General features: G+C 46.7%; 1 protein-coding gene across 15 annotated transcripts in view; it reads right to left on the bottom strand.

Moving 5' to 3' along the window:
• Positions 1–17545, bottom strand: part of CALD1 (caldesmon 1) — a 306807-nt gene that overhangs the window by 70589 nt on the left and 218673 nt on the right. The window contains exon 1 of one of the 15 annotated variants that reach the window (XM_053251780.1): positions 17160–17412. The exons of the other annotated variants lie outside the window; for them this stretch is intronic. Coding sequence (XP_053107755.1) covers positions 17160–17206 — 47 coding nt within the window. The 5' untranslated portion in view covers positions 17207–17412. Of the gene's footprint in view, positions 1–17159; positions 17413–17545 lie in introns of those variants that run through there. 15 annotated transcript variants of the gene reach the window in all.

The raw sequence follows: 17545 nt of genomic DNA, 5'->3' as shown, positions 1-17545 counted from the left end.
GAGCTGCCATTAGTTCCCAAGCTATCTAATGCCTGCCCAGATCTATACCATGGTTTGTCATGTACATGTTCGGGAGTAGAGCTACAGGACCAGGTGCTCCTTCTTTCCCAAGGAAGGCAACAGGTAAGAGGAAAAGTAGGGCCTAGAGCTGCATGGTCAGATCCAGGTTGGCAGGAAGAGGTTAATGGTCCTGATGGAAGGAGGCTTGGTTGGGAATGCGAGCCAAGTCTCCATCCATGGCACCCTCTCGGCCTGGACCTGGCAAAGTGAAGATTGCTGACAAGGTATTTAACATTCCTGGTGCTGCAAAGTTTGTTGTAATTACACAGAAGAGGCTTCAGACCTGAACACACAGTTCAGGTCTGTGTAATAGTAAGTCAACTATTTTATGGTTAACAGCCTAAGGGCAATTTGGCTACAGTAAGCTAAGCAAAAGCCAAGGTTCTGAATCCTGTGTTTAGGAGCATAATTATTTCAGAGGCTCCACCTTAAAGGTTCACCTTCCCAAGTCTTAGATTCTTAGCGGGGGAGGGGGGCAAATGCAAGAAAGTATAATTTGCTATGGCGGAGGTGTACACCAATCTTTTCTTACCCCCACCCCCACCCCAGAATACTTTTTTTGAAAGTCAAAGAATTAACAACAGAAAAAGGCAGAGTTCAGAGTCAGCTTGGAAACATAATCTGCAGTTCCATCAAATTTGACTTGAGACTGCACAACAGGCCTTTCCATGCGGGTTTCATCAGTTCATCTTTGCCTCTAGTTAAGTCAAAAAGCACCGCAAGAATGCCAAAAGTTGTGCCAAAGATAACAAGAAGAATCTTTCGCTTATGTTGGTGCTAGATTTAACAAGTGTTGGTGTCATTCAAATAGTTTTTCTTTCACCAGTTATTAAATATCCTAGCTGATGGGGCTTTTCACCAATGTCTACCACAATGTAGTTGTGAAGAACACATCATCAGCCACAACCCTCTGTCTCCATGCATAAATGAGCATATTTCTTCCATCACAGTTCACCGATCCCACCTACAAATTCTATATACTTTTTCTTTCCTTGCTGAATTCCTGTTTTGGCCTACTTCTGTTGCTTGAAAACATGGGTGCAAAAAGTATATGCAGCCGATAGCAATCTCAGAACAGCAGGTTAATGTGCTGGAGGATTACTGGGTTTAAAAAAAAAATACTGTTGGAAGAGTTTGGGAAGCTGATCCAAAGCTGTTTCTTGCTTGGGGCATAGGATGATGAAACCAAGCAGAAGAATTTGCTACTGGTTTTGATCTGCTCCCAACATTCCACCAAAATTCACACCTGTACTTCAACGAGAGCAAAAAACCCCAACCTTCTTTTTGTGCGCAGCAGCGTGAACAAGTGGACATGATATATAATTATGACTTGGACATGTGTGGGCAATAGCTGTAATACTAGGTCACATCCAAGATGGCAGCTGTGACCATAAGATCTAGGGGAGCACCTTGTTGGTTGTGTCTACGTATATGTGTACTGTCACAATGGCCTGGTTCACATAATCGTTCAAATCTAAGTTTAATGTGGGTTCATGACAATAGCGTGATTGCGTGAACCCATGCCAAACTTGTTTATGACCCAAGATGAATCTTAGAGGCTGTTCTCATGCACAGCCTAACCCAGGCTAGGGTCAGCCCGGGTTAGGCTGTGCAAGATTGTGCCCACTCCTGGTAGGGCAGTGTCGCCGAGCCCCGCTGTTTACCCTGGGTGTTAGCCAAGGTTAAGAGAACAAGTGCTCTCTAACTGCTTGTGTGTTCGCTGGGGCAATGTTTAGCCCCAGCGGACACAGAGATGGGCACACTGGGGGGGATCCCCCAATGCAATGCATGTGGCGTGTGTTGCACTGTGGGATTTACGGAGGCCAGAACAAGTTCCAGCCCTGGATCCCTCCACCCCTGCTCTATACTTCACGAAGCAGGGCTGCTCATGTGGGAGCGTGGAGTGAACTCCCATCAGCAAGCCCTTAATCATCTGTGGGGAAGGTCAGCTTTGTGGAGTGTTGCCCTCCACACCCCACCCTACCCTCAGTGATCGTAAGAATCGCCCCTTAGATCCCCACCTTAGCATGGGTTCACACAATCACAGTAATGTCAGTAACCCACATTAAACCTAGATTCAAATGATTGTGTGAACCAGGCCTATGTATTATTATTATTATTATTATTCATTTGATTTTTATACCGCCCTTCCAAAAATGGCTCAGGGTGGTTTACACAGAGAAATAATAAACAAACTAGCTGAACCAGGTGTAGACCATCTGCGCCTCTAGTCTCCTGGCTTTCTCCCCCCTCAAGCCCACCCGCCCGCCACTGCTTTCTCCCACCTGCCCTGCCCCCCACCGTGGCTTTTTTCTCCCTCCGTCCGTCCACTCATCAGTTTTTCCTCCCCCCATCCGCTCGCCACCTTCACTGCTTTTTTCCATGAGCCCCTGGTGGCGCAGTGGTAAAACTGCCGCCCTGTAACCAGGTTACAAGTTCGATCCTGACCAGGGGCTCAAGGTTGACTCAGCCTTCCATCCTTCCGAGGTCGGTAAAATGAGTACCCAGAATGTTGGGGGCAATATGCTAAATCATTGTAAACCGCTTAGAGAGCTTCGGCTATAGAGCAGTATAGAACTGTAAGTGCTATTGCTATTTCTCCCCCCATCCGCCTGCCGCCACTTTTCTCCCCCCCCCCCAAATACCCGCCGCCGCTGGTGTTTTTCTCTCCCCATCCCATCCACCCGCTGTTGCTTTTCTCCCCCCCACATCTGCCCGCTACCGCCACTTTTCTCTCCCCCCCAGTTGCCCGCCTGTGGATAGGGACTGTGGACTGTGCTGGGGGTGGATAGGGCCAGTTACTCTCTCTCTGCTAAATAAATAGAATCACCACGATTAAAAGGTGCCTCTTTGCCCAGTTAGCTGGTTGTATGTAGGCTTACTAGCTTTCCCTATTATGAGCAGGAGATCCCAAGTTTTAAGGCTGATCTCCATCTCCCACTCTGATATCTGATCATGTATCTCTCTCTTTATTCAGGTCACTTCTAAATGCATTTGAAGTCTTCTAACCAATGCTATCAGCAATTACTAATGTCCTACAGAGCTGCTAAATCAGTGCAGAACACTCTACAGCAGGGCTCAAGTCTGCTGACAGCTAATTAGCCCTTTACAAAGCACTTTGCTAAGAAGCTTGCAAATTATTTGAGCGATGTTGTAAGACACACTTTGCAAGAGATTGCTTTGAACTGCCCTGCTCTGCTCAGCCTTGTAGAACCTGAGGTGACAGATCAAAGAGGAATGCTTCCCAATACCTCATCCACTTGGCAAACAAAAAGTGTTGCTGCATAGCTCAAATCCAAAGTCTTGCAAACAGATCTTGCAGGGCGAGCAGAATTTAGAAGATTTAAACTATCAGAATAATATAAAGCTGGAGATGAAATAAGACTTCTGCCCAAATTACCATCTGGGCTGCAACCATAATTATACAGAACTTTTTCCTGAACAGACGCAGGACCTGTTGCCTCTACTTACGAGAACAATTGTTATGGGGCAGCTAACAAATAATTTGTTGATTTTTTATTGATGATGATGATGATGATGATGATGGTGATGGTGATGATTTGGCACTAGGTTCCCCATGAACATGCGGTATACTATGGGAAAGAGCTGGCCAGCTCTGCTTCCAAGATGAATGGCTCTCCACACCCGGACAGACAGCTCCACAATGGGCCAGAAAACCTGACTATCTGAGGTCAATTAAGATTCCACAGTGCTGTGGTACTGTTACTGTGTGGAGGGCAGTCTGTCTCTGTGATGAGATGAGGTTTGATGTGTGTTTAAAGAATGGACCGGGTCTCACGATCCGTGAGACCCGGTTGGGGGCTGTGAGTGGGAAGAGCAGGCTAAGCCCGCTCTCCCTGCTCACGAGCGGGGAGGGAGCCCTGGGCAGCCAGATTGGGCGGCTCCAAGATGGAGCCGGTGGGGGCTGGGGAGCTCAGGGGCCACATGGCCCCTGGAAGCCCCAGTATGCCCTGCGTGAGCACACAGGGCATACTAGGGAGACCCCCGGAGCCGACTTTTCGCCTCCCGGTCAGGAGTCTACTTGCGAGTAGCTGCGGTGCGGAGCCGCGCCGCAGCTACTCACAAGCAGATAGCCCGGGTTTGCAGAGCACTCACTACGCAAATCTGGGCTAAGGGGCAGGCTACAGGAGCGGGTTAGCCGCTCAAGAACCACCGGGCTCGGCTGCGAGCCCGGTGGTTCTTACGACTGAAGAAAATCGGGCTAGCGGAAGCTAGCCCGATTTTCTTCAATCGTGTGAATAGCCCCAATGTTTAATGCTATACAGTATGGTTGTTTGGGCTTGGAATGTTATTCGGGTAAGAAGGGGTTAAAGCTCACACTAAGAATCCACCAGAGCAAGGCCTTGCAGCCAGGACTGGGAAACCCCTAGGGGAGGCGGGTGGATTTAAAAATTAGGTGGATTTGTGCTAGGTTTCTAGCTCCTATGGTTTTAGGGAAACATTTCAAAACCTACAACAACGTATCTTAAAAACGTGGAAACTGGGTCAACCGGATGATAAATGTAGGTGCCTGCTGATCCATCCAAGTGGCAAAAAGGTCTCAGGAGTGCCAGGAATACGAATATGAATACGACTGATATTTATATACCACTTTTCAACAGAAGTTCCCAAAGTGGTTTACATAGATATAAGCAAGCAAACAAATAAATAAAATGGGGTCACAATCCCAAAGGGCTCACAATCTAAAACAGAAACATAAGATAGACACCAGCAACACCCACTTGAAGGATACTGTGCTGGGATGGATATGGCCAGATGCTCTCCCCCTGCTAAATAAAGAGTGGGAGCCTCTTTGCTCAGTTAGCAGGGGAACCTGTGCTAGGGAGGATGAATTTGCTAAGCAGAATTCATCTTGGTTTGCATTTGGATGGGAGACTACATGTGAGCGCTGTAAGATATTCTCTTAGGGGATGGGGCCATATTTCCATGAAAGAGCAGCTGCAAACTTGCATGCAGAAGGTCCAAGGTTTAATCCCAGGTAGCATCTTCAGACAGGGCTGGGCAAGACTCCTGCCTGAAACCTTGGAGAAGCCGCTGCCAGTCAGTGTAGACAATACTGAGCTAGATGGACCAAGGGTCTGCCTTGGTATAAAGGCAGTTTCCTACACTCCTAGTATTTGTACCAAACATCAACTCTATTAGCAGCCAGCACTGAAGGAATGTAGCATCCTTTATGACCAGCGGTACCAATTAAAGGAACAATTCCTCACCATGTGTTTTGTTCCATCTGGCAGTAGTAACACTTGGCATTCTGCACAGCCTACAGTGACTAAACAACCTCCTCCTTCCTGTGCTACTGATGGCACTTTCAAAGCAAAAATTATAAATAAATAAACAGAATATATTTGTTTTCTTTTCCACCACTTTTAAATGTTTTGCATTTTGTTTCCTTTCCTCTGTGACATCCAACTGGAAACTGTCCTTTGCATTCCAACTGTCTTTGGTAGGTAGTACCGAGGGAAAGGGTGGGGGTGGGACAGAGGAAGCCAGGTCTACAGTGATAGCAGAATAGCGGGAAAGAAGAATTCTGGACCAAGAGGAACTCTGCCCTATCCTTTAAAAGCAGAATTGCTGGTCTACAGAAAACCAAATACAGAGAAACATTACTGCGCTGAGCTCTTTCAAAAACAGAATGAGGTCATTCACACAATCAAAAACTGTGTTCTACCCAGGTTTGGGACCTATGGTTGAGTGGAAGCAAGGTAGGATGAAAACATGGGTTTCTTGCTTCCAACACAACCACTTTTACCCAGATTTTCCTCTGAAAACTGGGAGCACACACAGCTCCCAAACCCGGGTAGAACACCGTTTTTGGTTGTGTGAATGACCACTCAATGTGAAACTCAGTGAGCTGGGTCTCACGATCAGTGAGACCCAGTTTGTGCAGCAGAGCGGGGAGAGCGGGCTAATCCCGCTCACCCCTCAGACGATCAGGGAGGGAGCCCTGGGCGGCCGGATCGGCCACCCACATGATTGCCAACTCCGTGACGTTGCTGGCAGGGGCTGGGGGGATCTGGGGACCCCGGAAGCTCCAGTATGCCCTGCGAGAGTGCGCAGGGCATGCTGGCGAAACCCAGCTTTTCGCATCCCCTCCAGGGGTCTCCTTGTGAGTAGCCACAGCTACACACAATTTTTAAAACCAGGTTTGCAGAGCACTCGCTCCGCAAACCTGGTTTAAGGGCAGGGATAGTTAGCAATAGCAATAGCACTTACATTTATATACCGCTCTATAGCTGGAAGCTCTCTAAGCGGTTTACAATGATTTAGCATATTTAGGTGGGTTACCTGCCTAGGAACCACTGGGCTCATAGCCAAGCCCAGTGGTTTACATGAGGGGACAAAATCGGGCTGGCCTCCGCTAGCCCCATTTAGTCCCATCGTCTGAATAGCCTCAGTAAGTAGTTACAACAAAGAATGAAAGGAAGGCTAGAACAGGGTTTGATAAATCCCAGGCACTAGGGAGCCATTGCGGGCTAGAAATCTAACTGTGGCACCTATTCAGAGGTGTCGGATGCTTACCGGTTGTATCCAGTAAACGGGGGCAACGGGGCGGCAGGGAGGTATGCTGCCTTCCCGATGAACTTTAGAAAAAAGGAGCGCCGACGGGGCAAGAGTGGAGGGAGGGGTAAGTGCAACCTCCCCCACTCTTAAAGCAGCAAACTCCCCCCCCCACTGAACCGGCAGAACCGACTGCCTTTCGAACCGGTTCAGAGGGCCTCCAAACCAGTTCCGTGCACATCCCTATCACACACGCAGCCTAACCCAGGCTGGGCTGCCCTAGCCTGGGTTATGCTGCACGTGTAAATACCCTCATAGAGTGATTTAATAAAACCTTTATTTGTCCCTTGTTTCTGTTCGAAATATGTTACTTGTAAAGGGGATAAAGAAAAGAAAAATCTCTTTACTACCCACCCATCTACCCCCACACAATGTCTATCACTTAGTCCAGCAATTTTGTTAAGCGCCCATTGTCTGGCTCTTAAATCTTTGGGCTGGCCATCTACTCTGCAAGGGATTTTGACAGCAGAACAAACCGCCTCATCACCAGCTAGCCAAGACACTGCCTCATTTCTTTGATCTCACCAATAAAAGCTGACAATGTTTTTATTTGTCCTTATTAGGACAATTTCAGTATCCAACCTCTGGCCCTAAAATTTACTTTTCTAACATATGCTGCACATCAGCAATACAATAAAATAAGGCACGTACTGGAAATAAAAAGGGGGGGAGAGAGAGAGTAAAATGGCTAGGAGTGAAGCCATCATCTTAGTCTAGAGGTTCCCAACTACATCAGAACTGGAGTTAAAAGAAATGAAGAAAGAAGCCCTATTCAGACATTGTGGTGTAGGAACGTGCAGATGCCTGCATACGCATACATGTTTTTGTGTGAATGACTCTACTTGTGTTCACTTTAAAACTAAGCCTGGGCACAGGCCTGTCAAATGCATGGTACAGATAGGAAGTGTACTGCTGTATTCAACATAGCATGTGAATGACTGTTAACAATGTGCACTGTACACATGTTGAATGATAGTTGAACATGATGTTATAGGGCTAGAGATAAAGAAGTAGGAGGATGCATCCTATTAACCTGAGCCAGGACTCCGCTCTGGATTATAGTCTGAATGCCAGAGACAGCCTTGTAATGTGTGGAATAAGAATGGAGGGCCTCTGAGCATAGGCAAAGTGCATTTGCCTAGCCACAGGCAATTTCAGCCAGACCATCAGTGTGCAAGTCTTCTAGGATGTCAAGGCAGTCTTTGACTCAAGCACTCCTTGACTGATTGATTGATTAAGTGCCATCAAGTCGGTGTCGACTCTTAGCAACCACATAGATAGATTCTCTCCAGGATGATCATCTTCAACTTGACCTTTAAGGTCTCTCAGTGGTGCATTTATTGTTGTCGAAATCGAGTCCACCCAGCTTGCTGCTGTTCGTCCTCTTCTCTTTCCTTCAACTTTTCCCAGCATTATGGACTTCTCAAGGGAGCTAGGTTTTCGCATAATGTGTCCAAAGTATGACAGTTTGAGCCTGGTCATTTGTGCCTGGAGCGAAAATTCTGGATTGATTTGTGCTATGATCCATTTGTTTGTTTTCCTGGCTGTCCATGGTATCCTCAAAAGTCTTCTCCAGCACCAAAGTTCAAAAGTGCCAATGCTTTTTGCATGCCTTACTTCATGAATTAAGAAGATACTGTTCTTGCATATGTTTATACTTGAGTAGCTTTCTAGACAGTGAGTGTATTTGTATGAGCAACAATTACCATTATTTACAAGCCTTTTCTTGCTTCACTACTGTGAGTAAGCATAAAGTGTCTTGGCCGATCTGGTGATTTGTCCAGGTCCACCAGCAAATCCACAAATAATGGGATCTGAAACCTACATCCCAAAGTCTGACTCTAGCAACCTGTACACTGCATCACAGAGAAACTCCACTACATCATATTCTCACATTACCTTCTCATGATGATTCAGAGACACAGAGAGAATTGTATATAGCCCTATTCAGCTATTGAGCCTTTTCAATTGACCATATGAGGGGTGGTTTGCAGGGTGGTGGTGGTGAAGAGCTCCTACCTTGGTAGTCACAAATAAGCAGAACTTCTGTTTGGGTCTGCAAACTCAGCACCCACACAATCCAGGCAGCCATGGTCTCCATTGCTGAAATTGGCAGCTGGGCCCTCCGAGGCAGGCAGCTATCCCAGCATGCATTGCATTGCCAGAAGACTGGCTACCCTCATTACATCGTCAGCTCTCCTCTGATTGGCCATGAAAGGACAGGAGGCTGTCCTCTCTACCGCAGCCTTTTCTCCCCTATTGTCTAGGCCAGGGGTGGCCACAACCTGAGGCCCTCCAGCTGTTGCTGGGCTACAACCCCCATCACCCCCAGCTGTAATTCATTATTAGACTGCAAGCCCTCTGCCCAAGAACTGCAGTGACATCTTTTTCCCCCTGTTCAGCATCTACTACAAGGCTGATGCTAAATCTCATCTAGTATGAGGCTGATGCGGAAACTGCAGCATAACCAGGACCGTGCGATTTCCACAGTTTTGCAACCCGAGAAACTCAGTTTTCATTTGTTTTATTTTTAAACAAGCTTCTAGCCTTTGCAGTTTTGAAGATAGGCTTGTGGGGTGTAGTCTTGTGTTTGGTGAAATCTCAGGAAGTCAGAGAGAGCTCTGAACAAGGTTTCTAGTGGTCAGGAATGGGGCTTCAGTGCCCTTCGAAGCCCTTCCCCATGACTAGCAAAAGCAGGATAAAGCATGCAAAATATACAAATATATGTCTATTTGCTTGATTTGTATAGTCTATATTTGGCTTTTCTTGATGCAGGGTTTTCCCCCCAAAGGGCACACAGCCTACAGGGCTACATTCCAAGTACATTGCAAAGAGAAAGAGAGATAAGCAGACCACATTTCGCAACTGAAAACGACAGGCACGGCCCATGCAGTCTTCCCGCAATCCCACCCCTGCTGCACCCCATATTTGGCCAATGCTTGAGTCCTTGCCTGTTAGGAACAGTGCACAGACTCCTTCTTGCACATGTACTTATTCACGTGTTTAAAACATGTTCACTCTACCTTTCAACCATTTGGCCCCCAGGTGGCTTAATACCTTAGTGTTCAACACAATATAATAAGAAAAGCCACAATCCATCCGCACAAAAGAAATTCCCCAACAACCAAAGATCACAGAAAACTACAGGCAACAGCGTGATTTGTTTAGCCAAACACCATTACATTCCTGAGCAAAAAGAACCTGTTTACCTGCTGCCTAAACACTAATGAAGGAGACGCACGTCAGGAATTCTACAAACCAGGTGCCCCCACGAAGCTACCTCTAGTAGCCAACCATCTAGTTTAGTTGATTAATTTATATGCAGAATGTATAGGAAATTCTGGAGCTAACAAATAAATACAAGAAGCCAACATCAAAAATGCAGTTGTGAATGGAAAAGATTTTCAGGGTGAGGAATAAGCATGGTCAGATGACTTTCATTTGCAAATGACTTTCTAATTTTCTCTTCCTCTGACTATTTTTCCATCTGATTGCCCTCTAAAACGGAACTAAAAGTTTTCCAGGTTGAATGCCATGGCCAATAAGAAATGAAATGCGAAAAATATTTTTAAAACGGATAGAAAATAATACAAATAGCACTTTAATTGAAGGAGCATGCCTGTTCATATGCTCTCTAATCTGTCATGTTCTTTTAGTATTGAACAGAACAAAAGTGAACAGAAGCACTGAGGAATCCTGACAGATAGCAGGGACAGCACCCCACTCCCATGGGAAGAGTTGAGCGGGCTCTCACCTGACTAGATGAAATTTTTTCCTCTTAATGTTTAGGTTTGGGACACACACAAGTTACAGCAATGCCCTTGACTACATACAGCGGTCCTTCACTAAGTGGTATCAAAACTAACCAAGCAGACAGAAGCACCAACATTCTCAGTTGACTTAGTCAGAAATAGTGATATCTGTATGCCCCTCAGCTTGCTTCCTTCCTTCCTTCCATGGAAAAGCCAAGTACCTAGTCCTCATTACTGCAGAAAGAAAGAAAAACGGAAAATGCCACTGCAGGGAATTTCCTATGTGGTCAAAACCAGGGATTCTCAACATTGGGTCCCCAGATGTTGTAGGACTTCAATTCCCATAATCCCCAACCAAAGGCCAGTGGGGCTGGGGATTATGGGAGCTGAAGTCCAATAACATCTGGGGATGCAACGTTGAGAATCCCTGCTCAAATGAAAAACTCAATATCTAGTTAACCCAGTTTGGAGTACTTTGTGTTCAGTGATGCATGCATGCAAGCATGGAATTGTTTATATAAGATGACCTTTCCACACAATAGGGCATCCACTGAAATGAATGCATGGGCAATCTTTGAAAATAATATGGGAGACCCATATTTATATCCATTTGCACTTGAAATAAACTCCTAGTTTAGCCAGGTGAATGAATATTTGTAAATGTAATAAATTTAAGACAGGTGCTTACATCTTCTGATCTAAGCCTCCTTTATTGCTTATTATATTCCGTTTCAGGATCTTATCCCTACTCTCCTCCTCTTCAAAGGCTTTATCTTAATTTGCACTAAAGCTCCAGTGGCCCTACTTTGGCAGTATGAACAGAATCTCCTGAATTGCCTGAGCGGGTGGAGGGGATTTTAATCCATTTAAACCCACTATCTGGGCAAGTGATCTAGCTGAAATTATGAAGTTGGACTTTTAAGAAGCCTTTAATGAAGAAACGCCAGGAAAAGAACTCAAAAGCCAATGCTAAAGATACTTTTGCAAGCCAGAGTTTCACCTTGGGGCAATGTACTTCATTGTAAGGCCCAGGAACCAGTGTTGGCTCCCATCAACCCCAAGTATGGCTCCTGGCCTTAATGGTGTCTTAGGCCTGTGCAAAGCTCTTCTGGCACCATGACCGACCCACTACACAGTGTAGCACTTTCCCCAGCACGGGTGGGGCTCCTTCAAGGGAAACGGTGCCTCCTCAATTCCCAGCACCATCTTGGAAGGTGTGCCTGGAGCACTGGGAAGTGTAGTTCTTCCCAGCATTTTCCTCGTAGAGCTCAATGGGGAAAGCACAGGGAAGGACTACACTTCCCAGAAGTCTGTGCGCACCTCCTAAAATAGAGCTGAGGCTTGACAGGACTCTGAGGCTGTTCTAATGCGCAGGCAAAACCACACGAATGAAGCCAAACCAAAGTCTTGCCCATGTGTGAGAACCGCCAGGATTGCACCCGATCCTGGCAGCGCCTCTGCGGCAAACCCACCCGGCCAGCCACCCTCTTAAAGAGGGTTAAAGGAGCTAGTGCTCCCGTAGCCCCATTTTTTAAAATCGACTGCAACTGGGAGTTGTACTTATTCCCAAAGATCTTTAAAAAAGAAACAACAACCTAGTGAAAGGGTTATGATGCAGATAGATCTCTCAGAAGAAAGCCCATAATTTCCATATCCACCAGGGCTGGTGGGGCAGGCGGGATGGAAAGAGTTAGTGGAAAGTGGGAAGGTTAAAACTACAATGTTGAAGGAAAGAAAATATTTTTCATATAGATGAGCTGGCACTACAGGTAATTGTGGGAAACTAGGGAATGTGTGTGTGTGTGTGTGTGTGTGTGTGTGTGTGTGTGTGTACGTGTACTAGGACACCCTGAGTTCAAATCTCACTTCTGCCATCAATTCACTGAGTTGTCCTAGGCAAGCAACTGTTGTTCATCCTCAGCACCCTCCCATAATATGGGGGCAATAAGAATGGCCTATCTTACAGGGTTACTGCAAAGATTATTGAGACAATGGGGCTATTCTCACGACCAGCAGAAATTGGGATAAAGGGGGCCACGCGACCCCCGATCCCAGCAGCCACCACCAGCTCTGTGACGGAACCGGTAGTCGTGTGGGAAGCCGCAGGGGTGGAGCCACCATTGAGCCAACGGGTTCAAAGAACCCGGGTCGCGCCCAATCAGGGGCTGTGCCTTGCGGCCACGACACGCCCCCTGCATCTGAAGTCAGATGCGGGGGTGCTGCTTTAGCTCCCGAGCGGAGGCCATGTGGCCCCCGTTCAGGAGTTAAATGGCTGCTGCGTTTGTGTCACGGCCAGGAGCGGCTCTTCCCTGCCTTAAGGCAGGAAAGAGCTGCTCCTGGCTGCACCACGAACGCAGCGCCAGCCCCAGACTAGCTCCCCAAAGGGGCCGCGCGGCCCCTTTGGGAGTTAAATGGTCGGCGCTGTGAACACACCGCCGGCCTGACACACTCCCGAATGGAGCCACAGGGCTCTGTTCGGGAGCCAGACCAAGCCCCCCGCATCTGACATCAGATGTGGGGGCATGGCTAACCCCCACGTCTGATGTCAGATGCGGGGTGAGCGGGCGGTCAGGCTCTGCTTTGGGGCAACTGATCCGGCCGCCCAGGGCTTGGAGGCTGCTTGTGTGCAGGGAGAGTGAGCTAAGCTTGCTTTCTCCGCACAGACCCTCCTGGTGCTTCACACAGGTCGAAGGGCCTCAACTGAAGCATCTCAATGTCATGAACACCCAGAACATGAACGCCCAGAGCCTCTAGATGGGGCGAAGACAGGAAGCTTCCTTATAGAGAATCAGACCTTTGGTCCCATCTAGCTCAGGATTGTCTACACTGACTGGCAGGAGCTCTCCAAGATTTCGGGCAGCAGTCTTTCCCAGTCCTACCTGGAGATGCTGCCAGGGGCTGAACCTGGGCCTTCTGCATGAAAAGCAGATGCTCCACCACTGAGCTACAACCCCATTCCCTCAGGGGACTATCTTACAGCAGACATGTTGCTGCCCATCCAAATGCAAACCAAGGCAAACCCTGTTTAGCAAAGGGGACAATTCATGCTTGCTACTGCAAGACCAGCTCTCCACCCCTGTGGAGACCGAGTCATAGTTTCCCAATAACTATTGCTAGCCAATGCCATATATAGACAACCATACAGGACAGAACCTGCAGATAATACTGAAATTATGGTTAGTGTGAGCCTTCTCACATCAGCTCCCTAAGTTGATAACACTCAGTGAGATTACACAAGGATATCAGAATTTTCTTCCTTTACCCATTTCCAGCCCAAGGAAACTGGCAGAGCCATGCTGGAGAGTGAAGAACACTCTCATGGACACCACTATAGGAGCCAAAGGGCCTGTTCATGGGGCTATCTGGGGATCAATTCTCAGACACAATGGCCAACTCTGTCATCTATGGATCTGTACTGAACATCAGCCTGCCATTTTCTGTATAACAAACAGATGACCTGTGGCTGACATGACCTTAGGATGACATAACCTCCAGCTGACTTCAGCTCAGGAAAAACCAGCAGCTTGATAGGAATCTAGGTATCCACAATCTAGCAATTTGGTTGGATTTGCTGGGTCTGTTAGGAATTTGGAGCCACTGAGTCTGCTAAGGACTGCTATACATTTGCCTTAATTGAATATGTTGTGTTACCTATGAATCACGAGGCTGGAAATGTTTGCATAGTTCTGTGATATTGTGCGACATAGAAGTTTCTCAGAAATGGCTAACATTCATTAGACCTGTGCAAACCAGCCTGATTTGAGTCAGAGGCTGCCTCAGTCCTTTAGAGCAGCCCGCAATTTGATTCGGAGCTTCAGACTGGAAAGGTTGTTTGGTTCGGGCTGAATTACATCAACAGTACTCCCCGCAACCTCCTCTCCCAACCTCTTTACGTGCATGCAGGAGACAGGTGTGGCTGTGGAGACGTGGTTTTAGTTTGAAAAAGACAACAGAAGAGGTCCTCTTCCAGCAGTCCTGGGGAAGAAGCAAGGTTTTGTGGGAATCGTCGTCTTTTCAAGGACCGCAGCAATGGCACAGCCCTGGAAAGGACTACAATTCCCCCCAAGAATTCCTTGCACCTTTTCCAGGACTGTAGGAATGGGAAATGAAAGCCTCTTCCAACAATCCTTTTCAAACATAAGCCACATTACCAGAGCTGGCCCATTAAGTAAAGGGGTGAGGAGATCAGCAGGAGAACTGCTGATGTGGCCAAAAATTAAATGAACCCGATTCAGCTTTAATCAAGCCAGATCAGCTGAAGTGGCCAGCTTCACTTCAGACCTGCCCAACGCTTCACACAGTCCTAGTATGCATGTCATTGTTTGAAAGAAGTCCTCTGCCTAAACTAACTTCTGACTAATTTCTGTATCATCTGAAGTCTCTGTCCCATATGCATGTCAGATTGTGTCCCTTAGACTGCAATAGCTATTGGGAGCCTGTGAATCAGGCGAGATCATGGGATGTGCTGCTTTCCAACATATCTCAAGTTGAATATGATGAATGGAGAAAAATGGGATGGACAAGAAGATGCTAGGTGGAAATATTGTTTAATGTTGTTGTAAACTGCCCAGAGATGGAGGTCTGGGGTGATCTACAAATTTGAGAAATAAAAAGAAAAGAAAAGAAAGAAAGAACTTAGATCCTCCCTGCTTTGGCCCCTGGGACATTAAAAGATCTCTAGCCCCAGGTGGAAAGAGCACACCACCTAGGTCATGGAATCCCAAATGTTGTTGGACTACCACTTCCACTATCTCCTGCCAAAGTGGCCCAGCTTGGCCACAGTCGCTGGGGATGATGGGAGTTGTAAACCAACAACATTGGGGGCCCCGAGGCTGGGAAACCTGTATATTAATGTATGGGAACTATGAACATGATTATGAACCAGCACAGCGTAGTAATTAGCGTGTTGGACTAAGACCGGGAAGACCCAAGTTTGAATCCCCATTCAACCATGGAACTCACTGGGTGACTCTGGGCCAGCCATGCACCTCTCAGCCTTACCTACCTCACAGGGTTGTTGTGAGGATAAAAATAACCATGTACACCACTCTGAGCTCCTCAGAGAAAGAGCAGGATATAAATGTAAAAAATTAAATTAAATAAATAAATAATAAACTGATTGCCAGGAAATTCAGGACCAACAGTGGGGATTACTTTTTCACATAGCTCATCATTAATCTATGGAATACTTTTTCACATAGCTCATAATTAATCTATGGAATGCTTTGCCCCATATCTGCGGGATGTGGTGATGGCCACTAACTTGGAGGGCTTTAAAAGGGGGCTTAGACAAATTTATGGAGGACAGGCCTATCAGTGGCTACTAGTCTGATGGCTATATGCCATTTCTAGCCTCAGTGGCAAGATGCCTCTAAATACCAGTTGCAAGGAAGCAACAGCAAGAGAGGGGGCATGCCTTCACCTCTTGCCAGTGGGATTCTAGGAGGGCCACTGTGCGAAACAGGATATTGGACTAGATAGGCCTTCGGCCTGATCCAGCAGGGCTGTTCTTATGTCTTCACATCTTACTTTGGAGAAAAGTCTGGCCTGCTCCATTGTTACTTCTGTTGGTCTCACATTATCGTGCCATAAAATCTAGTGTCTGGACTTTTAAAAACAGCTTAATTTGATGTTTAAAGCTAACAAATAAACTCCTCCTCATGGAGGAGATCTAGACTTGTGGTAGCAGGCATGACTTGTCCCCTTTGCTAAGCAGGGTCCACCCTGGTTTGCATTTGAATGGGAGATGGCATGTGAGCACTGTAAGATATTCCCCTGAGGGGATGGGGCCCCTGCATGCTCGCATGCAGAAGGTTCCAAGTTTCCTCCCAGGCATCTCCAAGACAAGGTCGAGAGAGACTCCTGCTGCCTGTAACCTTGGAGAAGCCGCTGCCAGTCTGTGTAGACAATACTGAGCGAGATGGACCAATGTGGTCTGAAGAAGAATAGAAGAATAGATAGAACATAGAAGGCAGCTTCCTATGTTCCTATCCAAATTCCTGAGAGGCAGGACTGTTGTTTCTGAATGTTTAAAGATCACAACAATCACTAATCAAACTTCTATCTGGAATCAGGATGATTACAAACATTTTTTTTAACAGCAAGTAGAACGTTTATGTAGTCACCAGTAGTAACAATAACATCTCTAGACTCGACAACTCTCATAAAATATTTTGATAATTCCTGGTTATAAGGGCACTTCAGAGATAAGAGACAGAATCCCAATTCATGACCTTAGGAGTTTAAAAAGGAGATAAACAGGACAAACAAGATCAAATGCACAGACAGTTTTTCTGTCAGTATCATATCACCAATTCAGGCTGTTCACTTTCTCCACTCCTTGGGTTAATCATGCTCTCAGTGTCTACCGTCTAGTATTTACACAGAGATTAAGCAGCCGTACAAGTTTCACATTGATGCAAGTTACTTCTGAGAAAGAAAGAAAAAATCCCCTTCTCACTACTGACTGAATTACACTATAAGCAGCCGCAACATTGTGAAAACATTCTTGCCTCTGGATCAGAGCAAGAGGTCTTTGCAACCGCACAGACATGTGGCTATTGTTTTATGAACAACAATGCAAGATTTGACTAATGAATACAACACACACACACACCCAGATACAACTGCAGTGCTTTCTCAGAGCTCTTCTTCGACATTCGCCTCTTCCCATCAGAGCCAAGTTCTCCCAGGTTTCAAAAGAAACCCCAGATGCTGAGGAGTGAGAAACAATCCCACCCTCCCCAAAGAAGCAAACCAGGAACTTACTTGGTAAGACCTGACAAGTTGGTCCTGCAGCAGGCCCCACTGATCATGCCTGCAGTAATGTAGAAGCTAAGTGGATGGTGCCTGTCGCTTGACAGCCTCAGAGGAAAGAGCAGAAGGAATGAGCGGGGTGTGGAATGAGGTAGCAGGCAATCTTCCTTCTGCCTGCAGGCAGCAGAACAGAAATGGGATGTTTCTCTCCCCTAGCTAACTAGTCTGGAGTCTGGACTGACCTTTTGGTGTTCTCTTTGGCGATCTATCCTGAATCCTCCACCCACTTAGTCCCTCTGCACGATGATCATATGATCCCAAAGTCCCCCCCACCATCTACATTACTGTATTCTCTCTAATAGAGTCCCCTTGCAATTGTTTCAGCAGCATTCTTTGCA

This window comes from Hemicordylus capensis, chromosome 5 (genome assembly GCF_027244095.1).
Source record: "Hemicordylus capensis ecotype Gifberg chromosome 5, rHemCap1.1.pri, whole genome shotgun sequence".
Lineage (NCBI taxonomy): Eukaryota > Metazoa > Chordata > Lepidosauria > Squamata > Cordylidae > Hemicordylus > Hemicordylus capensis.
The sequence above is the reverse complement of the archived record's forward strand: the minus strand, read 5'-3'. Positions and strand labels throughout refer to the sequence as shown.